At 44.5% G+C, this 23,052-nt stretch overlaps 1 protein-coding gene across 1 annotated transcript; it reads left to right on the top strand.

The window, feature by feature from the left end:
* The first annotated feature begins 413 nt into the window (after window positions 1–413).
* slc6a7 (solute carrier family 6 member 7) lies at window positions 414–23,049 on the top strand. Its single transcript, XM_080013281.1, has 13 exons — window positions 414–517; window positions 1,282–1,413; window positions 1,722–1,932; window positions 3,885–4,023; window positions 4,149–4,283; window positions 5,192–5,295; window positions 5,391–5,515; window positions 13,752–13,864; window positions 18,986–19,123; window positions 19,521–19,620; window positions 19,789–19,907; window positions 20,639–20,812; window positions 22,546–23,049. The coding sequence occupies exons 2-13, from the start codon at window positions 1,308–1,310 to the stop codon at window positions 22,714–22,716; spliced, it is 1,635 nt and encodes a 544-aa protein (XP_079869407.1). The 5' UTR covers window positions 414–517; window positions 1,282–1,307; the 3' UTR covers window positions 22,717–23,049.
* The last annotated feature ends 3 nt before the right edge of the window (window positions 23,050–23,052 follow it).

Here is a 23,052-nt window from a genome sequence, read left to right as displayed (position 1 = left end):
TCTTTCCATAAGGAGACGTAAAATAACCTACATCTAAAATAAAAACACACAATTTTGGTGCCCTATCACTGGCATGCGCATCATTGGTACCGTCAGAGAAGGACAAAGGTTCCAAAATGCCCCCTAATCACGCCCGCCCCTTTCCCCCTCTTGGACTGGCGCCCTAGGCGGCAGCCTATTTTGCATATAAGAAGAGCCGTCCCCGCTGAATACTGTATAATATAGTATAATAATTATTATTATTATTATTTTAATTAATATTAATAATGTGATTATTATTTTTTTCTTTGCCAGAGTTCTGTGCATATAAATGGACATACTATGGCTCATAATCAGGCTGCAGACCCGACGCCGCAGCCTGAATCCCGACCATCGACCCCTGCCTCTGTTCTGGACCAGCAGGTCCCCAGGGAGCAGTGGGGTGGCAAGTACGAGTTCCTCCTCTCCTGTATCGGATACTGCGTGGGACTTGGCAATGTGTGGCGCTTCCCCTACCTCTGCTACCGCAATGGAGGAGGTGAGCTAAGCACGGGGAGTCTGAGCTGAATCCACCCATATCCATGGAAAAGTACAAATAAGCTGTGTGACTAAATCCATGAGGATAGACTATTTAAGTCTTCCTCCACACCCAGGAATATGCCCCACAGGTTTTTTGTTTGACAGTGGCAGTTGAATGAGTGTTTCTCAAGTCTCCACTAAACGTGCACATTTTTGTAATCTCAAAGGATTAACATGTTCAGATCTTCCATCTTGCATGCTTGGATTTTGGGAAGTAATCCATACATAAGAAGCTCAAGACTTGCCCCTACAGGCGTTATCTACCTTCAAACCTTAAAAATCCTACCTTAAAAACCCTTCCAATTCCATTCAGAACCGCAATGTTTATTTTTCAACATCCAGGCGCACACTTGTCTCCACTCTGAGACGGTTCTTTTCTCCAAAGCTTGCCTTCTTCTGATTAAATCTTTGGTGGAGATATGTTTTTATCTGAGGGTGCTGTTCACTTTGCGCTTGCATTTTTGCTGAGAAAGACTGACCTAGCCACCAACAATGGAAAAAGCATATAGGGGAGCACATGCATGACACAGATACCTTGAATGGCTGTTTATTATAGTGGCAGCCAAATAAATGATGAAATATGCAAGGTTAAAGGTGTTTTTTTTTTACATTATATAATTACATTATAATCTTACGACTTACCACGTTAACTTCACATTGCAAGGAGTCGTTCAGTGTACTCTGCACGTCTTCTTCACATTGAGCTGTATTTTATGCCCACAGGTGTGTTTCTCATCCCCTACTTCATCATGCTCTTCTTTACTGGTGTTCCACTCTTCCTTATGGAGTTGAGTCTGGGCCAGTACGGAGCAGCCGGCCCCATAACGGTGTGGAAGTGCTGCCCCCTCCTCAAAGGTAATACTTCCACTTCCACTGGACACGTTGGAGGGCTCCATTAAGGCTGCATACCCTTCTATTTTAACTTGAGCACAGTCTTTAAGTTGCCTTTGAAATAAGTTCAGCTTTGAGGTTTAGTTCACCATCAAGTCCCACTGAGTTTCTTGCCGTTGACAAAACACAAGAGATTACTATAGTGGAATAATAACCATCTTGTTACACTGTTAGCAGTTCTTTGTATCTGTAGAACTATTTATTACAGACCTTTAATCTAAATGATTGTGCAACCTCTGGACCCCACTGTTCTAAGATCCATCTGTCATCAGGTATTGGCATTGGAATGCTCTGTGTTTCCATCCTGGTGTGCCTCTACTACAACGTCATCATAGCCTGGACCTTTTACTACCTGGGGAGCTCCTTCCAGAACCCCCTGCCGTGGTCCTGTGATGCCGTAGCCAATGCTGCACTTTGTGGCAATGCCACCACTGTCAACCGCTCCTCTGGCACAACCCTCAGCCCCTCAGAGGTTTTCTGGAAGTGAGTTTCTGTGTAGTCCTTTAATTTTTAATTTTTTAATTTTTTTAATTTTTATTTTTTTTAACCTGTGCTGTCAGTATGCTGGGCATACAACACAGAGTATTTGTATGCCATTGCATTCAGTACAGAGTTAGTCAATGCAACTCTTTATTAAATCTTAAATCATAGGTCCAGGAAAACTGGAACTACAACTGGTCACGTGGCCTCTTCCTGTTATAATTATGGCGGAAAATGAGGGAGGAAAGGAGAGGAATGCAACCAGGAGGGTGCTGGGTTGGACTTGCAGCAGGTGTGATGTGTGTGTGTGTGTGTGTGTGTGTGTGTGTGTGTGTGTGTGTGTGTGTGTGTGTGTGTGTGTGTGTGTGTGTGATGGTGTGTGTGTGTGTGTGTGTGTGTGTGTGTGTGTGTGTGTGTGTGTGTGTGTGTGTGTGTGTGTGTGTGTGTGTGTGTGTGTGTGTGTGTGTGTGAGTCCACTGGTGAGTGTACATGACTTATCCCCATTGGTACTGGTGTAGAAGGTCGGTAATATGTTGCGGCGCCTCCAAGCAGCGGAAGGGGCCCCCGAAGCCCCCCTGAACTCCGCAGCCCTGTGGACACCCTACAGCTGCAGGAAAGCCCCGGGTACCCTACCCTGCGGCCACAGAAGACCCCCAGGCCCTCAGAGAAGCCAGAGGGCCGTGGAGCAACCCCACGCCCAGCCCCGAGAAGCATGACCCAGTCTCAGGGAGCACGAGGAAACCCCGCCCCCAGCGGCGCACACATACAACCAACCCCCGGGTGCAGGCACAAGACACAGCCGCCGGCACAGAACCCAGGACATGGGCGCAAGGCCCGGACCGCGGGCCCGGATCCGGACCCCACAGCGACAGACCGACACACCGCCCGAGCGGCCCGTCCCACGGTTGAGCCGAAGGGGGAGGCCCGCCCCACTGCAGCCGACCAGACGCCCCACCCGACACGAGTGCCAAGTGGCCATACACATAGCAGCGTGTGCCCAGCGCGGGGCACCTCGATGTGACCGGATCGAACCAGGGGCACAGCAGGCTGGGGAGCAACCACGCAGACCCCCTCTCCCCGGACCCAACCACGCCCCAGTGCGCCCACCTCCCTTACCTGGTGGCAGCCAACCTACTGCGATCAGCCAAGGGCGCAGAGCGTCCGCCATGCGCCTCCGCCATGAGCCTCCGCCATGTCGGGCAGCTCGGCACCCCCATCAGGCCCCCATAAGGCCCCCAACTGCCGAGCATGCGGACTACAGAACAGAGGGCGGCAGACGGCACCCCCACCCACAGTCCGACCCCCCAGCGACGAGTGCCCCGCACACGAGAGCGTCGGAGGGCAGGTACCCCGGGAGCCCGGTGTGGTGACAGGAGACTGACCCCCACGAAGGAGGCCACATGGTGAGCCCCGCGCCTAGCACAGCCAGCCAGGTTCAGGTCTCAGGTTGACAGGACCAGACGGAATGCCTAACCAGCCACCCTCCCCCACGGGACGCAGAGGGACACACAGGCCCAACCACCCCGCCCACAGGGCGGGCGACCCCAGTGGCGCGCCAACCTGTGTAGTCCTTTAAACGTCTTCTTCCTCTCCTCAACTGCTAAAGTCTAGACTTTCAGGTTCACACAGGCTGGCTTTGTCTGCATGTTAACATGCTATGTAACAGTGTGAAAAGAGTATACCCAGTTTCATGCAAGCAGTTGCTCAGTAGGTAAAGTGGGTCGTCTAGTAATCTGAAGATTGCCGGTTGGATCCCTGGCTTCTCCTGCTAGCGTGCTGAGTTGTGCTTCTCTTAGCAAGACACTTAACCTAATTTCTGTGTCCATCGTTGTATGAATAATGGTAAGTAGCTTTGGACAAAAGTTTCCGCTAAATGATGATGATGATGAAGCAACATAAGCAACAAAATGCTTCATCTTCAGTCCAATATCAATGTCTGTGTTTGTGTGTCCTAGTACACGTGTGCTAGGCATATTAAATAGCAAGGGGCTCCATGACCCAGGACCAGTCAGGTGGCCTCTGGCGCTGTGCCTCTTGGCCGCCTGGATCATCATCTTCCTCTGCATGCTGAAGGGAATCCGCAGCTCTGGGAAGGTGAGTCAACACAATGCTGTCCTAATCCCTTCTACACATCAAACTCAGTCTTTTGTTTCCTTGGTGCTGTAAATGTTTTTGTAACATTTGTCAAATTTTTGTTTCATCGGTCGAAATGTTTCCAGGTGGTGTATGTCACGGCCACATTCCCGTACTTTGTCCTCCTTGTTCTAATCATCAAGGGTGCTACGCTTGAAGGCTCGCTTCAAGGTGTTGCTTTCTACCTCACACCAGACTGGGGCCGACTAGCCAATGCACAGGTATTTCCCATGGCCAACCCGGTGCATAACCAAGTCTCAAAGTATGTGCAGAATTGTGTTGTGTTTGGAACAATATCTATGTAAGCGATCATTATCGCAAAATAATAACCCCCAACAGGGCCAGTACAGGAAGAGGGTTTCTTTACGATATTGACCGACCGACTGGCTGCACATTATCCCATTTATTACATGGCTACTTACTAAATAACAGAATACATTCCGATGGTATATTGATTTCAGTTGATTTTATAACCAGTATGCCTAGTTTCAGAGCTTCCGCTGAGAAAAACAGTTCACAGCAACCTAACAAACACTGTGAAGTGAGGGACATGAAACAAGGTGGAACAGTGATTATTAACACATCAGCAGTCATTTCTCAGCAATAAGTGACCACTTATTGCTGCTATTGACCAATCAAAATGGAGTATTTGATTGAGCCGTGGAATTAATAAGGTTAGTGTCATGTCCAAAATTTCCAAATCTGGAATGATGCGATGAAACTGGAACTTCGCTACGGAGTTTATTGGACGGTTTGAGAATCTACCAAAAAATAAAAAACTTTATACGTGGAGATTAACCGTTTCAGTGCCGGTTTCTAACTGGTTGTGTAGTTACACCCAGTGTCTTTATACATGTTTTAATTTTGGCTCTGACTGATCAATGAAACTGTATTTCATAATTACCCGCATTATGAATGATATTAATGTACATAAATAAATTAGTGTAATGTATACTGTAGTATACACACATATAGTTTTGCTATCGAGGATTAGTTCAATCTGTAATGTTATAGTTATAGAAGTATAGTTATATGTAGTATGTTATAGTTATAGTATATGTATATACATTTTTTTTCTCACATTAGTTGATAGATAATGCCTTGTGAGTTTTCCTCTTCCAAAATGCAGGTGTGGAACGACGCGGCCTCACAGATCTTCTACTCCTTAGGCATCGGAGTAGGAGGCCTCCTGTCCATGGCCTCGTACAATAAGTTTGACAACAACGTCATCAGGTTCGTAAGTGCTCTGCCTCAACATCCGCTGCCATCACTGCTATCATGACGGGGAATGGTAACTGGAATTTTAATCATGACACCACCGTTTTCAGGGACACTCTGATTATCACCATAGGGAACTGCAGCACCAGCTTCCTTGCCGGCTTTGCCATATTCTCCATCCTCGGTCACATGGCATGGAAGAAGGGAGTGCCTGTGGGCAAGGTGGCCGACACAGGTACATACTTTGGTCACATGACCTAATAATGCAGTATGTCCTCTATCCAAGCATTTCATCTAAATGATTTGGGAAAATGTAACACATAATTACATTTTTTTATTTAATGTAATTAAAATGTTTAACAGGTAGATGACAGATTGGTGAGTCCGATCCACTCAACTGACAATAATGACTGTCACCCTGCCTTACAAATTCCTGTAATATTAACCATAGACCAAAATCACGTAACTTCCCTGTAACATACAGGAGTCTAAACAACTTACTACCGGTTCGGACTCCAACTATCAGTCCCCCGCAAAGTCATGCACCCAGAACAATAAAACTGGCTTTATTAAATCAGGTCCCTGGTGGGATTAGGTGATCTGAGAACGGGAGCATGCTGTGATCTCGGGAGAAGACAGAAATGAGTAGAGATCCAACATGGCGGCGCCCTGCTACACTGACTAACACATCGGCAATCCGCTCCAACTCAGACAGATAACAAAGCGAATTGCAAATAGTATTTATATATATAAACTTAAAAAAGGGAACACTGCGCGAAACCAAAGTGGAGGACCTCGAGGATTATATCGATTTATTTTACAACAAATATGTGATGGAAGATGACCAGGACCACAATAATCCAGCGAAAAGGAAGAAGACCGACTCAGCAATGGACACAGACGATCTCATCCTGGGTGCTGTAGAGGTTAGTGTCTTGGATGAGATTAACAAGAAGCTGGACATGCTTGGTCCACTTCTCTGAGACATTACCGAGATCAAAGCCAGCCTTGATTTCTTGCACTGCACGGTTGGCGAGATGCAAAAAGACAACACGATCTAAAAACCTCTGTGAAGCATCTCACAGTGGAGATGTAAGTTGTAAAAAAGGAAAATAAAATTATGAAGGAGACTATCCTGGATACACAATCCAGAAGTATGCGGGACAATCTCATCTTTTCTGGGATCCCAGTGAACAACTCTGAGTTCCCCAAAAATATGGTGAAAGACTCTCCGCACCGCCCTGAAATTCCCGGCAGACACCGTGAAGCAGATCACCTTCCACCGGGTTCACCGACTGGGACACCGCGTGAGGAACCGTCCCCGCTCCATCATTGCCAAGTTTGAACACTTCAAGCACAAGGAGCTGGTTAAAAGCAAAGGGCGCTTAAAGGAACCATGCTGGGCATGAATGACCAATTCCCCCGGGAGATCAACGACCGACGGAAGGTGCTGTACCCTATCGTGAAGGAGAACCGGCAGAAGGCTAAACGCTTATCGATGGTTGTTGATAAACTATATATAGACGGTCTGTTATTCCGAGACTCCTCCACCATACCCTGGTTATTTTGATCGTTATGTAATTCTGGTAATTATGTCCTGCAAGATGCAGAAATTAGCATGCTATCTATGTTAGGATTTAAAATATTGTTCACGCACATCATCCACCCTCCTCATCCCCCCTCCCTACTTCTCATCATCTCACCTCCCTGATCCCTCTCTCCCCACTTCTCCCATCACTGTAACTCTATTCTGTCTCTTACTATATATGTCTAATCCTGCAACGTTCTATGTTTATCTTTGTTAACTTGTCATTTGTTTGTGTAGATATGTATCCCTACAAACGTCCTGCAATACTAGGACAGTAAAAAGGAATGTAAAAGAGGAAATCCAAGACTTATCTATGGGAAAGCATGGGAACGGTAGTATAGCTATTGCCTTAGATGCACTGTGCCATCACCCCCTATCTAACTTTAATGACACCCATTAAGTTTGTTAGTTGGAATGTGAGAGGCTTGGGCTCACCTGCTAAAGGTAGCAAAATCATAAGGCACCTCACCAGGATGAACCCCAGCTTCTGTCTACTGCAAGAAACCCACCTCACTGCATCTGAGCACCTCAAACTCAAGGCTAAATGGGTCAATCAGATGTTTTCTGCATCATACAACTAAAAAAAAAGGTGTTTCTATATTGATCAATAAAAGTATTCCATATCAATATAAAACCACAATAACAGACCCAGAAGGGCGTTACATAATGATGAATGGAATTTTACGTAACATCAAATTAACCCTAGCTAATATTTATGGCCCCAATGAGGATTACCCAAATTTCTTTCACAATATATTTTCAAAACTCTTAGAATTCTCTGAATCAATTATCATATTGGGACGAGACTTCAACACAGTACTGGATCCAAGTGTAGACCGTTCTCAAACCAGAAATATTCACAAATCCTTGCGTTAATCGGACGCTATAAAACAATATATGAGTTCTCTTGCTCTTGGGGATTGTTGGGGATCAAATAACCCACATTCTAGAGAATACACTTATTATTCACCACCCTACCAAAGTTTCTCTAGAATCGACTTTTCCTTGATGTCCAAAATCAAAAATCCTGAAATCCACCCTATTGTAATTTCGGATCACGGGCTGATTAGTTTCAACCTGATAAATGAAACAAACCAGAACTCTCCCGGCAGGTGGCGTTTTAACGCCTCACTTTTGACAGAAAAAGAATTTAACTATTTATTTTCCAGAGAGTGGACTTCCTTCAATGAACTGAATGACTCCCCAGAAATATCACCATCCTTACTCAGGGAAACAGCTAAGGCAGTTCTAAGAGGTAGGATTATTTCATTCTCCACTCACAAGAAAAAGAAAGGACAAGAATGCCAAAATAAACTCGAACAACGACTAAAGCAGTTGCACTCCCAACAAGCCCACTCATCCACTTCTCAAATCCGAAATGCACAAAATGCACAATTCCATCAAAACACAAAATTCCTTATGAAACGAACAAGAGCAAATTATTTTGAATTCAATGACAAATCAGGTACATTTCTTGCCAATCAATTGAAACGCGATAGAGAAAAAACACTTATTACACCCATCAAAGATCCACAGGGTAGGATAACATACAAGACATGCAAGACATCAATAACATATTGAGAGACTTTTATATATCACTATATCTATATAGTATACCTAACCCTAACCCTAACCTATATCACTCGAATAATGAATCTAATTGATCAAACATTCACTCATTCCTTGATGATATTGACCTTCCTAAACTTTCGAGAGAGCAGGCTACCGCCTTAGATCAACCACTTACTCTAGAAGAACTCAGGAAAGCTCTCTTCTCTATGCCCAACAATAAATCACCTGGATCAGATGGCTACCAAGTGGAATTCTATCAACACTTCTGGCCACTTATCTCCCCATTATTCATCAGAATGGTTACCGAGATTAACTCAACCTCCACCATGCCTACGCACATGAATACTGCTCTCATTTCAGTTTTGCTCAAACCCAAGAAGGACCCAACCCTCACCCAGTTATAGACTCATAAGCCTTATTAATTGCGACCTTAAGATTATAAGTTAAACACTCACCAACAGAATAGAAAAAGTAATTCCATTTATAATTCATCCAGACCAAACAGGCTTTGTGAAAGGCAGACACCCATCCAGCAATATGAGTCGTTTATTCAGTCTGATCAGCATATCTCAAAGGAACAACTTAAATACTATTATTGCCTCTTTCGATGCCGGAAAAGCATTTGACAGAGTAAATTGGACATATCTCTTCTCAATCCTCAACAAATTTGACTTTGGAGAGTCACTCATTCAATGGATCAGAATCCTCTACAACTCCCCATCTGCTTCTGTCTTCACCAATGGTTACACTTCATTTTTGATATCTCCACCAATCTGTCAGATTTGTTTACCCTTAACTTCACTCCATTGCTCAAATCCATTGACGAAGACCTCATTCGATGGAACAACCTACCCATCTCACTAATTGGTAGGATAGCAGCAGTGAAATTGAATATACTTCCAAAAATAAACTACATATTTTCAATGACCCCAGTGCAATCAACAGTACATTGGTTTAATACTCTAGACTCAATAGTCAATACATTTTATTGGAAAAACAAGAAACCGAGAATGAAACTAGCAACACTATAGAAAGAAAGACTGGAGGCCTAGCAGCCCCAAACTTTAGATACTACTATCTAGCAAACCATCTTCAATTTATAATTAAATGGTTACAATCAGAGCAACAATTGGCCAATGGATGGCGAGACATTGAACAAACAGAATGTCAGGAGTTATCATTATCCAATCTCCCATTTCTTACTGAATCAATAAGGAAACATAATTGCTTTAAAAACCCATTCATCTCAACAATTCTGTCAGCCTAGTGGAAATTCCTCAAACTCATTGGTCACACTCTATCTCCAAACAAATTCACGCCAGTCTGGCACAAGGCAGATTTTCTGGTTAAAAATAGACCAATAATCTTTAGGTCTTGGAAAAGTCAAGGAATTACTCATCTGGAACACATTTTTGAAAACAATTTGCTCATATCCTTCCCAACCTTAACCCAAAGGTATAAGCCACAGCTTCCTTCAATTCCTTCAACTACAGCAGTCTCTGAAAGTTAAAATCAAATTTACTAACAACATCCTACAACCACCTCAAAAGAATGAATATCTCACTCATATCGCTCACTTAAAAAAAATCCCCTTTCCAGAATATAAAAACTTTTATTTAAAACAGATGATACTTTATCTTTACCTACAATGGAATTGGAAAGATACTTTGCTGTTCCCACCGATATCAACCTGTGGAAGCTTATTTGCAACACCTTTTCTATGACCCTCAACTCCAAAATGCAACTCATCCAATATAAATTCTGCACAGAGCTCATATCACGGAACACAAAATGTTCAAAATGGGTCTTGTGGATGAAGACATTTGCTCCCACTGTTCCCTTGATACCAGAGATTACTACTTTCATACCTCCTGGCTCTGCCCACCTATCCTAGCATTCTGGACCAACATCACCAAGAAGCTATCAACCCTTCTGCGTCGCAGCATTCCAGTCTCCCCGTCTATATGTCTTCTCGTGACCTCTTCTTAGTCGACCCACCACTTAAATACCACCAACCCATTTTGATCGCCTTAACTGTCAATGCTAACCTCACCAGGGGTCCTCACTGAGCCACACACCATCTCCACTACCTGCGGTACTGTATGTAGCATACTGTACCGCATACTGTGTCACCGTTCTGGGTTGTTCGGTGATTCCGTATTGCTGCGCCGTACTGTTGTGTACTGTGCAGTATTATCCCACAAACACTACCTCACTTCATTCACATGCCAGTTTAATGCACATATCCGGATATACATAATTGCCTATCCCATATAAATAAGTCTATTCCCTTTATCTATTCCAATTTATTTTATTTTATTTTATTCTATATATTTTTATTTTATTCTACAGTATTTGACTTACTGTATTACATTTTAGGAATCAGTTAGTTGGTCTAGTAGAAAGAAACTTGGTAGGACATATTGTGTGTTATCACCGGGTGCGTTGCATTACATTTCACTGCATATATGTATGAAAGTATGCATATGTGACGAATAAACTTCTTGAATCTTTAATCTTGAATCTTGAACAATTGCTAAGAAAACAATATTACTCCATTGGAAAAAGAAAGATAATCTCAACACATCCCAATGGTTGCAGTTTTTAATAGATTACATCTCAATGGAAAAACTATTGGCAATATCTAAAAACAATGTTGATTCATTTAATGAAATATGGGCTACTTTTATCACTGACATAACTCCATCATTGAATACTTGAGTCTTCCTAAGTCGGGGAATGTCGTGGTGCGTAACCCTCTGGTCCTGGAGAGTCCCGGAGCTCCACAGGGGTTTTAGGGGGGGGCATGCTCCTGGGGAGTACCTGCAGCTGGCATCTGTGTGTTGGTATGGGGCATGGGTGTAGTTTTGGGGCTCGGGTTGGGGGCAGGGGTGCAGGTCGCAGGTTCATGTCTCTAGTATTGCAGGAAGTTTGTAGGGATACATAACTACACAAACAAATGACAAGTAGACAAAGATGAACATAGAACATTGCCGGGTTAGACATACGTAAGTGAGAGACAGAGTGATAGGAGAAGTGAGGAGAGGGATTAGGGAGGTGAGAGGATGAGAGAAGTAGGGGGGGGGGGGTTAGGAGGGTGAGATGAGAGTGAGCGATATTTTAAATGCTGACATAGATAGCATGTCTATTTCTACATCTTGCAGTATATTATAACTAGAATTACAAGAATACATACATAATGATAAAAATAACCAGGGTGTGGTGGAGGAGTCTCGGAATAACAGACCATCTATATATAGTTTATCAACAACCATTGATACGCGTTTACCCTTCTGCCTGTTCTCCTTCAGGATAGGGAACAGCACCTTCCGTTGGTCGTTGATCTCCCGGGGTAATTGATTGATCACACCCAGCGTGGTTAGTTTCAGCTCCCGTCCTTTGCTTTTAACCAGCTCCTTGTGCCTAAAGTGTTCAAACTTGGCAATGATGGAGCAGGAACGGTTCCCCACGCGGTGTCCCAGTCAATGAAACCGGTGGAAGGTGATCTGCTTCATGGTGTCTTTCGGGAGTTTCAGGGCGGTGCGGAGAAAGTCTTTCACCATATTTTTGGGGACACTATGTTGTTCACTGGGATCCCAGAAAAGATGAGATTGTCCCATAAACTTCTGGATGGTATATCCAGGATAGTCTCTTTCATAATTGTATTTTATTTTTTTAGAATTGACATCTCCACTGTGAGACACTTCGTGGAGGTTTTTAGATCCGCGTTGTCTTTTTGCATCTCGCCGACTGTGCGGTGCAAGAAATCAAGGCTGGCTTTGATCTCGGTGATGTCTCAGAGAAGTGGTCTTAGTATGTCCAGCTTCTTGTTAATCTCATCCAAGACACTCACCTCTTCAGCACCCGGTATGAGATCGTCTGTGTCCGTTGCTGAGTCGGCCTTCTTCCTTTTCGCGGGATTATTGTGGTCCTGGTCATCTTCCATCACGTATTTGTTGTAAAAAAAATCGATATAATCCTCGAGGTCCTCCACTTTGGTTTCGCGCAGTGTTCCCTTTTTTAAGTTTATATATATAAATATAATTTGCAATTCGCTTTGTTATCTTGTCTGAGATGGAGTGTGTTAGTCAGTGTAGCAGGGCGCCGCCATGTTGGATCTCTACTCACTTCTCATTTCTGTCTTCTCGCAAGATCACAGCATGCTCCTGTCCCAACGAGCCTCTTGTTTTTGTTGTTGTTGCTGTTGTTGTTGCTGTTGTTGTTGTTTCTGTTGCTGATAACAGCTGCTGGTAACAACTTTTGGCTGTTGTTTCTGTTGCTGCTACTGTTGCTGCTGTTTCTGTTGTTGCTGCTGTTGTTGCTGCTGTTGTAGTTCCTTTTGTTGTTGTTTTTGTGTGTGTGTTTTCTATGTTGTGAGATTTGTGTGTGACCGCACTGACTGTTCTTATGATTGCACAGACATTTTCTGCTGCTGTTTCTATTGTTGTTTCTGTTGTCTGCTGGGTTTGCTGCTGTTTCTATTGTTGCTGTTTTTTCTGTCTGATGCTGCGGTTGCAGCTGCTGCTGTTGCTCCTGCTGCTGTTATTTCTGTTGTTGCTGCTATTATTGTCGTTGTTGCTGTTGTTTCTGTTGTTGGTGCTGCTGTTGTTGCTGATGCTGTTCTTGTTGTTTCTGTTGCTGCTGCTGCTGCTGTTGTTGTTTCTGTAGTGCTGCTGTTTCAGTTGTTGTTTCTTTTGTTGCTGCTGCTGTTGTTGCTGCTATTGTTGCTGTTGTTGCTATTGTTGCTGCTGCTGTTGTTTCTGCTGCTGTTGTTGTTGCTGCTGTTTCTGTGGCTACTGCTATTGCTGTTGTTGTTTTTGCTGTTGTTTTTGTTGTTGCTGCTGGTGTTGATGTTGCTGCTGCTGTTATTGTTGTTTCTGTGGCTGCTGCTGTTGCTGCCTATTGTTGTTTTCTGTTGTTGCTACTGCGGTTGTAGTTGCTTTTGTTGCTGTTTTTGTAGTTTTTGTTGTTGTTGCTGCTGCTTTTGTTGTTGCTGTTGTTTCAGGGGCATTCTTTCGAAATGACCAGCTGACAACTATGTTCTTTTTTTGATTGTAAAGCACATTGTGTTGCCCTGGTATGAAATGCGCTTTATAAATAATGTGTGACTTGACTTGACTTGACTTGACTAGACAACATGACTGAAACATATTCTCAAGTTCACCTTCTAAAATTACCATTTATAATGGTTTATGGTCTGTATTGGAAAAATAAGTTTCTTTTTTTGTCAATTTCTGTGTTTCTTTGTGCTCATTTCTGGTATTTTATTGTGTTCAATGTCATTAATTGATTCCCCTGATCCCTCATGCAGGTCCTGGACTGGCCTTCGTAGCTTACCCAGAGGCCCTTGCGCTTCTGCCGGGCTCAGTGTTCTGGTCCATTCTCTTCTTCCTCATGCTCTTCATGCTTGGCATCGACACGCTGGTAAGACTAGTTCTGTTTTCAATTAATCAAGCACAATATAGGAGCACTTATGGAACTACTGCAGCACACTACAATGCAATTTTCAACTTCATAGATGTTGATGTTATAATCAATACTTTTATCTCATTGGTTATAATATCCACATTAGTAGTGATTGTTTCTCTATTATGTAAATATCTTATGAAAGCACCCATAGTCATCCCTAAAATTCAAGATTCAAGATTCAAGATTCAAGATTTTTATTTGTCACATACATATACATACTTCCATACATATATGCAGTGAAATGTAATGCAACGCACCCGGTGATAGCACACAAGAAGTCCTAGGAAAAAGTACAAAAATAAAATAAAATAAAAAGTAGAAAATTCCTTTCTAATAGACCGACTAACTGACTCCTAAAACGTAATACAGTAAGTGGAATACTTATAGAATAAGATAAAAAATATATAGAATAAAATACAATAAAAAATAAATTGAAATAAAATGGAATAGGTTGAAGGAATATGGCTATGTATATACAGATATGTGCATTTAAAGTGGCATGTGAATTAAAGTGGCATGTGAATGTGAATAGTGTGAGGTAGTGTTTGGGATAATACAGCACAGTATACAACAGTACGGCGCAGCAATACGGCATCACGAACAACCCTGAACAGTGATACAGTATGCGGTACAGTATGCTACATACAGTACAGTAGGTAGTGGAGCCTAGTGCATGGCTCAGTTAGGACCCCTGGTGAGGTCAGCGTTGACAGTTCTGATGGCTTGAGGGAAGAAACTCCGTCTCAGTCTCTCTGTTCTCGCTGCGTGACTGCGGAGGCGCTTGCCTGACCGCAGCAGCTGAAACAGTCCGTTGTTGGGGTGATGAGGATCCTTCATGATCCTACGGGCTCTGCTACTACACCTCCTGGTGTATAACTCCTGCAAGGGGGGGAGGGTAGTTCCAGTGGTACGTTCAGCTGAACGCACCACCCTCTGCAGGGCCCGCCTGTCCTGGGCAGTACAGTTCCCAAACCAGGCAGTGATGTTGCCTGTCAGGATGCTCTCCACTGCTCCAGAGTAGAAGGACTTGAGGATCCTCACCGAGACCCGGAATTTCCTCAGCTGCCTGAGGTGGTAGAGACGCTGCCTCGCCTTTCTCACCAGAGTGTCTGTGTGAACAGTCCATGTTAAGTCCTCTGTGATGTGGACTCCCAGATATCTGAAGCTGCTCACCCTATCGACGGAAGTCCCATTAATCCACAAGGGCGCGTGCGTCCTCGATTGTGATCCACGCCTAAAGTCCACAATCAGCTCCTTGGTTTTGCTGACGTTCAGGTGGAGGCTGTTGTCCTGGCACCAGAGTGACAGGTCAGCCACCTCCTCGCGGTAGGCCTTCTCATCGCAGTCGGTGATCAGGCCCACGACCACGGTGTCGTCAGCAAACTTGATGATGGTGTTGGAGCTGGACCTGGCCACACAGTCATGTGTGTACAGGGAGTACAGTAGGGGGCTGAGGACGCAGCCCTGGGGGGATCCTGTATTCAGGGTGAGGGAGCTTGACATGTACTTCCCCACCTTGACCACCTGGGGGCGGCCTGTGAGGAAGTCCAGGATCCAGGTGCACAGCGGAGCATTCAATCCTAGCTCCAACAACTTGACAGCCAGTCTGGTGGGGACGATGGTGTTGAAAGCTGAACTATAATCAATGAACAGCATTCTCACATAGGCCCCCTTCTGGCCATCCAGGTGCGTGAGCGTGGTGTGCAGTACCTGAGAGACCGCGTCATCCGTGGATCTGTTCTGCCGGTACGCGAACTGCAACGGGTCCAAGGTGCGGGGGAGGGAGGCGCAGATGTAATCCTTAATCAGCCTCTCGAAACACTTCATGACCACCGAGGTGAGGGCCACCGGACGGTAGTCATTCAGGCAGGTTGGAGAGGCGATCTTCGGGACAGGAACGACGGTGGACCTCTTGAAACAGGATGGGACCACTGATTCAGCCAGGGAGATGTTGAATATTGTGGTGAACACCGGAGCTAGCTGGTTAGCACAGGTCTTCAGTACTCGTCCAGATATGCCATCTGGGCCCGCAGCTTTCCTGGTGTTCACCCGCATCAAAGCCCTCCTGACCTCGTGCACGGACACTGAGAGTGCGCGCTCGTCCCCAGCGGTGTAGCTCCAATTAGCCGGTGAGCTAGCGGTGCTGCTGCCAGACTCGAACCGCGCATAAAAGGAGTTCAGTTGGTTGGCCAGGGAGGCGTCCGCACTCGTGGCTGGGGAGGAGCTGCTCTTGTAGTTTGTTATTGTTCGCAGCCCCTCCCACAAGCGTCTTGTGTCCCCCCGCTCCATCTGTAGCTCCACTGTCTCTCTGTATGTCCGTTTGGCGTCCCTCACCGCCCTCCGCAGATTGTACGACGCCGCTTTGTAGTTGTCCATGTTGCCAGATACAAGTCCGTCGTTGTAAGCGGCCGTGCGCGCATTCAGAGCGCAGCGGATGGATTTATCAACCCATGGTTTCTGGTTTGGGAATATCCGAACTTTCACCGTGGGAACGATTTCATCCGCGAGCGTAGCCACGAAACTCACTACAACCTCCGTAAACTCGCTGACGTCACTTGAACTCGCTTGGAACACGTCCCAGTCTACGTCAGTCAGAGCGTCCTGAAGCGCAGCCTCTGATTGGTCCGTCCACCGCTTCACTTCCCTCGTCATCACCAGATCCCGCGCGATCAGAGGCCTGTAAACAGGAAGCAGCGAGATCGCGGTGTGATCTGATTTCCCGAAAGCAGGGAGCGACACGGTCTTGTATCCGTTCTTGTAAGGAGTGTAACAATGGTCCAGAGTTCTGTCTCCCCTGGTGGCACACGTGATGTGTTGGTGGAAATTCGGCAGAACTTTTTTAAGGTTGGCCCTGTTAAAGTCCCCAGTCACCACCACAGCCGCGTCGGGATGTCTGTTCTGAAATCCGCACAACACATCGTACAGAACCGACAGAGCTGCGTCGGTGTCCGCTTGCGGTGGGATATAAACGGCTGTAATGATGACCGTGCTGAATTCCCGGGGGAGATAAAATGGACGGCATAGTATGGTCAGCTGTTCCAGGTTCGGCGAGCAGGAGTGGGAGAGGAATTTGGTGTTGTTGGCGTTACACCAGCGGTTGTTTACCATTAGGCAGACGCCTCCACCTTTGGATTTCCCCGACTCTCCCGTTCTGTCACCGCGGAACACGGAGAAGGCCTCGGCTGGACGTATGGCTTCATCCGGCACCAGTGGGGTCAGCCATGTTTCCGTCAGGCAGAGGACGCAACAGTTCCTCGTGTCACGCTGGAATTGAATCCTCGCTCGAAGTTCATCCATCTTGTTCTCCAGGGACTGGACGTTCGCAAGAAGGATGCTTGGCAGAGGTGGACGGTAAGGTTGCGTCCTCATTCTGACCCGAATGCCGCCTCGTTTACCTCGGTGCTTCCTCCGTGGGCCGGCTCGTGGAACAGCGACTCCATTTTTGTTGTTGTTGTGAGTGTTCCCGCGTAGGATTTCCGTCGGCCACTCTGCTCCCACGGATAAAAAGTCCCAAAGTTGTTCGTTTAGGGAAATTTTTATATCCATGAGTGCATCGCGGCCGTATGAGTTAATTGTTGATGTTTTTCTGGCGAACATTGTGATAAAAAAAGGAAAAAAATACTAAAGAGTAAGAAAGAAACCGGAGCGCCGGCGCAGGCGACCGCTAGGGGCGGCGCCACTATCGCCACAAATATCGTAAAATGATCAGTATTGTCAAAAAATTTATAAAATAGGAAATTACTGGTAAGGACAGAAGAAAAAAAGTATTTTAATCCTGTCAATTTTGCCCAGCTCTGGTCATTATTAAGTTCTAGAAGGAATCCGCTTGTCAACATTTTCATAAATATAATGCCTTGCTATCATGATTCCCGGGATATGTAAGATGTGTATTCAAGGTCAAGGCTAATATTAATGACACTATATAAAAAATAAATTAAACATCTCTCACTCTGTAAGCTTATACCATGATAAGTGTCATGAAATTAACGAAAAAGACCATTACGTTTTTGATCGCAATTATTTATGTGACAATCATTAATTAAAATGCCATGTGTCTGATTCTGAACCCCTTGACTAAAATTATGTTGTAGGTTTTAATGTGTGCATTATTTGGTGGTGTAGGGGTGGTGTGGTTTAAGCAGCCACACCTGTCCTGGGTCTAGATGATTGGGCCCAGGATCAGTGTGGCTGTACGCCTGTTGCTAATTAGAATAAGCAATGAGCAACAGGTAAAACCCCATCCCCGCACACACAGGAGAGGAGCCCTTGTCCTGACATGTTGTCCATCTGCCTTGGGCTTATTCCACCTTGCCCACTCTCTGCAATAAAAATGGTGTGTTTTCAACCCCATTGCCCGTTAGGCTTGGGAGATTGTACAAAATTCCAATCACAATCTCTGGGGGGGCAGCTATCGGCGATACATGATTTTATCGAGACCATGCTTGCTTGCGCGGTGGGGTTCACGCACGCAGGACATAATGTAATGTGGCAAATGCGGTCTCCCCGTTCCAAAAGTGCAGGATTTATTATTTACAAGAAAAGTATTTTCATATGCAAAGTGCGCACAGCGGAGTGCAGATCACAGGCGCCCCGACGCGGTATCTCCTCCCAGTGATCTGCGCTCTGCTGTGCTGCTCCGTTTGACCAGAGCGGCAAAATGCCTAGAACCTGAGCCTTTTCTTTTTTTTTTTTGAGCACATGCCCCTCAAAGTTTCTCTATGGGAGGGGGAACTGAGATCTGGAGTCTCTCCCTCTCCCCCGCTCTCCCTCTCTGCTCTAGTTTCAGAGCACGGTAAAGTGCACTTACACTGTTTCAATTTTTCACTGGTGGGTAAAAAAAAAAAATGCCTGTCATCAATCGCCGATCGACTCCATCAATCGCGATTGATGAAGTCAGTCGCAATTGATGGAGTCGATCGGCGATAGACGATTTAATCGTAAATCAGTCCAAGCCTATTGCCCGTGTCTCTGTGTCGGAGGGCCCTGAAACATCACTTGGGTGGCATGTGGCAGGTGAAACTGCCCCATATTTGTTCTCATGCTTTGTTCCACCTTTTTCGGCACACTGGGTTGCAGTTTGGCAACATGGAGGGCATCACCACTGCGGTGCTGGACGAGTTCCCACAGCTCCGAGTGAACATTAAGCAGAAGACCTTGTTCCTGGGAGCACTCTGCTTCAGCTTCTACCTCATGGGGCTGCTGCTCATCACCGATGTGAGTCTCTGTGCTTTACCTTATTATTATTGGGTTCTCTCTGTGCGTTTGGACTCCATAGCCCTGGTGTCAGAATTAAATTATTTATGCGGTATGGACAAAATGAGATAAATTATATTGAATTGATTAATTTCAATCAATCTGTTCTGTTAGTTATTTTATTTTATAATATATGACGTAAGTTAGTATTTCTGATTTATGTTATTAATCAATTTCTTTTTTTTATGAAAAATAAGTATAATTTCTGAAGCAGCACTGATGTCAAGGTATCAACTGTGTTGAAATGACTCGCAGTCCGGCGTGGACAGTGTTAGTTCCTCTCACTGTGTGTGTGTGTGTGTGTGTGTGTGTGTGTGTGTGTGTGTGTGTGTGTGCGTGTGTGTGTGTGTCTTCCTAGGGAGGGATTTACTGGTTCACTCTCATTGACTCATTCAGCACTAGTTTCGGACTCATCATCATCACCCTTTTCATGTGCATCGGCATTTCCTTCTTCTATGGTACGACCACGTCACACCCACCCGCTAACCTACTCACAATGAATTCACTCTTTAACATTTTTTTTTTCCATTTTCATTTGTTGTCAAGGTTTATTTTATTTTTATTTTTTTAATGTCGCTTGAGGTTTACGGTATCCGTCAAGTGTTTGTGCCTTCTCGTGTTTCCAGGCGTGAACCAGTTCTGTAATGACATCATTGATATGGTCTGCCACTGTCCTCCGTGGTGCAGCAAAGTGCTTCTCTACTTCAAAGCGTGCTGGGTGTTCTGCACGCCTTTTCTTCTACTGGTAAGCAATCGGGGCAGATTTCACCTGTCTTTGTTGTAAAATAACAAAGTTAAAATGCATATTGGCGGGTTTCAACTTTTCCATGCCAAGGAAAATAAATTAAACCGGCTCATGATTTAAAGGATTGGTTTGTTATTTTTCAACCCAGGCCTTTGGTGTTAGAGGATCCAATTGTTTAGAACTATTTGTTGCACAACCTCGCTCAATGCTTTACTAGTGAGAAACTCATCACTCTGCTGCAGCTTCTCACTGTGCTTACATGCACTCCAATGGAGCAAACAAACAAATCCATTATTACTCGTTTTCAAAAACAGGAAACTCAAGCTCAGATGGACTACTGGACAGTATTGTTCCCACTGCCCCTTTCCCTCAATTTAGAAGTGTATCCATTAGGAAACAAACTTTGCATAGAGAACCTTTTCTCTTGTTGTCTTTCAAGCACCATCCCATTTTAGGGAGTTAAGTAGTATATCAATATTTCACTGTTTTACTATCAAACACTGGACTAATGCAGAATGCCAACACATGCTGATAGAAAACAATACAGTGGCATTGTTTCTAAAAAAGAAAACACTCAACACGACTTAGAAAGTAAAGTCACCCTTATTTAGAAACACAATCGCTGTCTGTCCTGGAATCCAATCTGCAGCAGCTCCTGGAGCTCTCCATTTCATTCATTTTTTAATTTCCTCTATCAATTAAAGTTGTTTTTGTTTTTCCTGTTGCTACAGTTCATCCTGACCTACATCTTTATTGAGATGTACAACACCTCGCTTCACTATGGGATGTACACGTATCCCCGCTGGGGCAAGGCACTGGGTGTGTGCATGGGTACAATCTGCTGCCTGCAGATCCCCATCTGGGCCATTGTGGCCATCTGCAAGGAGTCAGGACCGCTTAAAGATGTAAGCAGAAAAGCCAGGCAGCTGGTGATTTGGTGTCAGAGTTTCCGTTAGAAAAAATTGGTGCATTGGAACTGCACTGGTGCAACTGGAAGATTTCAGTGTTCCGGACAAATGGGAGAGATTCTGGTCAAATATTATCTGTGTTTCTTCAGCTTAAAAGCAATTGAAGGCATTTTGATTTCTAATATTTTTTATTGAATATTTAAAATACAATAAATCCGTTTTAAAAATAAATAAATATTACTAATATTACTGCTTGAAATCAAATAATTTCCGTTCATAAGTGAAGATGCTTTAATTAACATTTCACTCCAATAAAATTTTGATAAAATTAAAAACTGAATAAATACGGCAAGTAGCTCTCAATAAATAATAAAGTTTGTGGTGTTCTATGTCTCGTCGACATATTTAACAATACGATCCATATTTACCGTCTGCTTTGGGTCGGACCTGAAATATCCCCAAAAATGCCAAACTATGGATGTATGTGTCCTTGTTGTTGCATTCAGCGTTTACGTTATCCGGTAATTGCCAGTTTTTGACCGGGAAAATCTGTTGAAGTCCAACATATTTAAATCTCTCCGGTCATAATGTCCGGTCAAAATAATTCCTCCCAAGCACAATTTCAATTAGTGCTGGGAGTAGTGCAATTAGTGCAATTTCACACACCTTGAAATCTTCCAAGACACCAATTTTTTATAATGGAAACTCTAGTCAGAGTTCTGGAGGCTGCGCTCTGTCGCTGCTTTGTGTGTGTGTGTTTACAAGCTTAACCTGTCCATGAGGGAGGGGCAGGGCTTATTTCTATATAAACAAACATGACTGGTTCGAGGTAAAAGGTCAGTTTTGGATCGTCCAAACTGATTGGCTTTCTGTTGCAACTTGATTAACGTGGAAATCAACAGATCTGTGGATTTCTTTTATCTTTTTTTTTTTTTTTTTTTTTTTTTTTTTTTTCCACCTGTGCTGTCAGCATGCTGAGCATACAACACAGGGTATTTGTATGCCATTTGCATCCAGGACAGAGTTAATCTGCAAGAGGAGTTCAAGTTCTCCACCTGCAATGCAACTCTTTATTAATTCTTAAATCATCGAGAACTGCTGCAATAACTCTGTCCTGTGGATGACCTGTAGGATGACAGGAGCACAGATTCTGTTATGGAGAGCCACCACCAACCCCCCTCTTTGTAGAACTATTCATAATGTTTGTATCTATTACAACTGATCACTACTCAAGGAGGGGGAGAATCACCACGGTGAGACAAATAAACATAGAAACAAAGAACATTTTCACAAAAACATGAACATTGGATGACAACATGTATTGAAAAACTGAATTTAGGTCCAGTTAGCCCCGCGGACAACCCCCGGCTGCAGGAGATCCCCGGGTACCCCGCCCTGCGGCCACGGAAGACCCTCGGGCCCCCAGAGAAGCCAGAGGGCCGTGGAGTGGATTTCTTTTATCAAAATGATCGAGTATTTTAATTTGATACAGAGGAAATAAATATGGCGATAGTTATCCTAATTGTTTCATTGCCCAGCACTAATTTAAATTGTGCTTTGAGGGAATTATTTTCACTGGACATTATGATTTGAGAGACTTAAATATGTTGGACTTCAACAGATTTTCATGAACAAAAACTGGTAATTACTGGATAACGGAAACTCTGTTTGGTGTTAGTGTGTGTGTGTGTGTGCGTGTGTATGTGTGTAATTTGTCTGCTCTTTTCCAGCGTTTCCATAAAGCAATTCGACCACTGAATTCCTGGAGGGCGAACAACCTGAACAGCACCAGCAGAGGGGAGGAGCGCGTGGAGCCAGAGAGGGTGGAGGCTCCGTTCACGGTCACTCTGACCAACATGGACTTTACCGCCATGACGTGGGAATCAGGGAGCCAGGCCTGAAGACTTCACAACCCTCGTCCCCTTCTCCCCACCCAGAGAACTATGTTGTCTAGACTGACTGTGGCAGGGGTTTGTTGATTGGCGTCTGTTGCAGGGGGACGGAGGGAGCAGTGGCTTAACCCACATCACAGCTGTGGTTAGTTGAACTAATTGACAGAGGCTTTAAAAAATACCACGTGTCTCATCTCTGTCTCTTCTCTCTCACAGTGAGGCTGGGTCCCCCAGCACATTGAAACCTGAAAAGGTGTGTTTTGAGTTCCCTGAGGGTGCAGGGGCGCCTGTGAATCTCTGTTGATTTATTCAAGACTTTGTTTGAAGGACAATAAAGCCTGATTG

This window comes from Zeus faber, assembly GCF_960531495.2.
Source record: "Zeus faber genome assembly, chromosome: 14".
NCBI classification, from domain to species: Eukaryota; Metazoa; Chordata; class Actinopteri; order Zeiformes; family Zeidae; genus Zeus; species Zeus faber.
The sequence above is the reverse complement of the archived record's forward strand: the minus strand, read 5'-3'. Positions and strand labels throughout refer to the sequence as shown.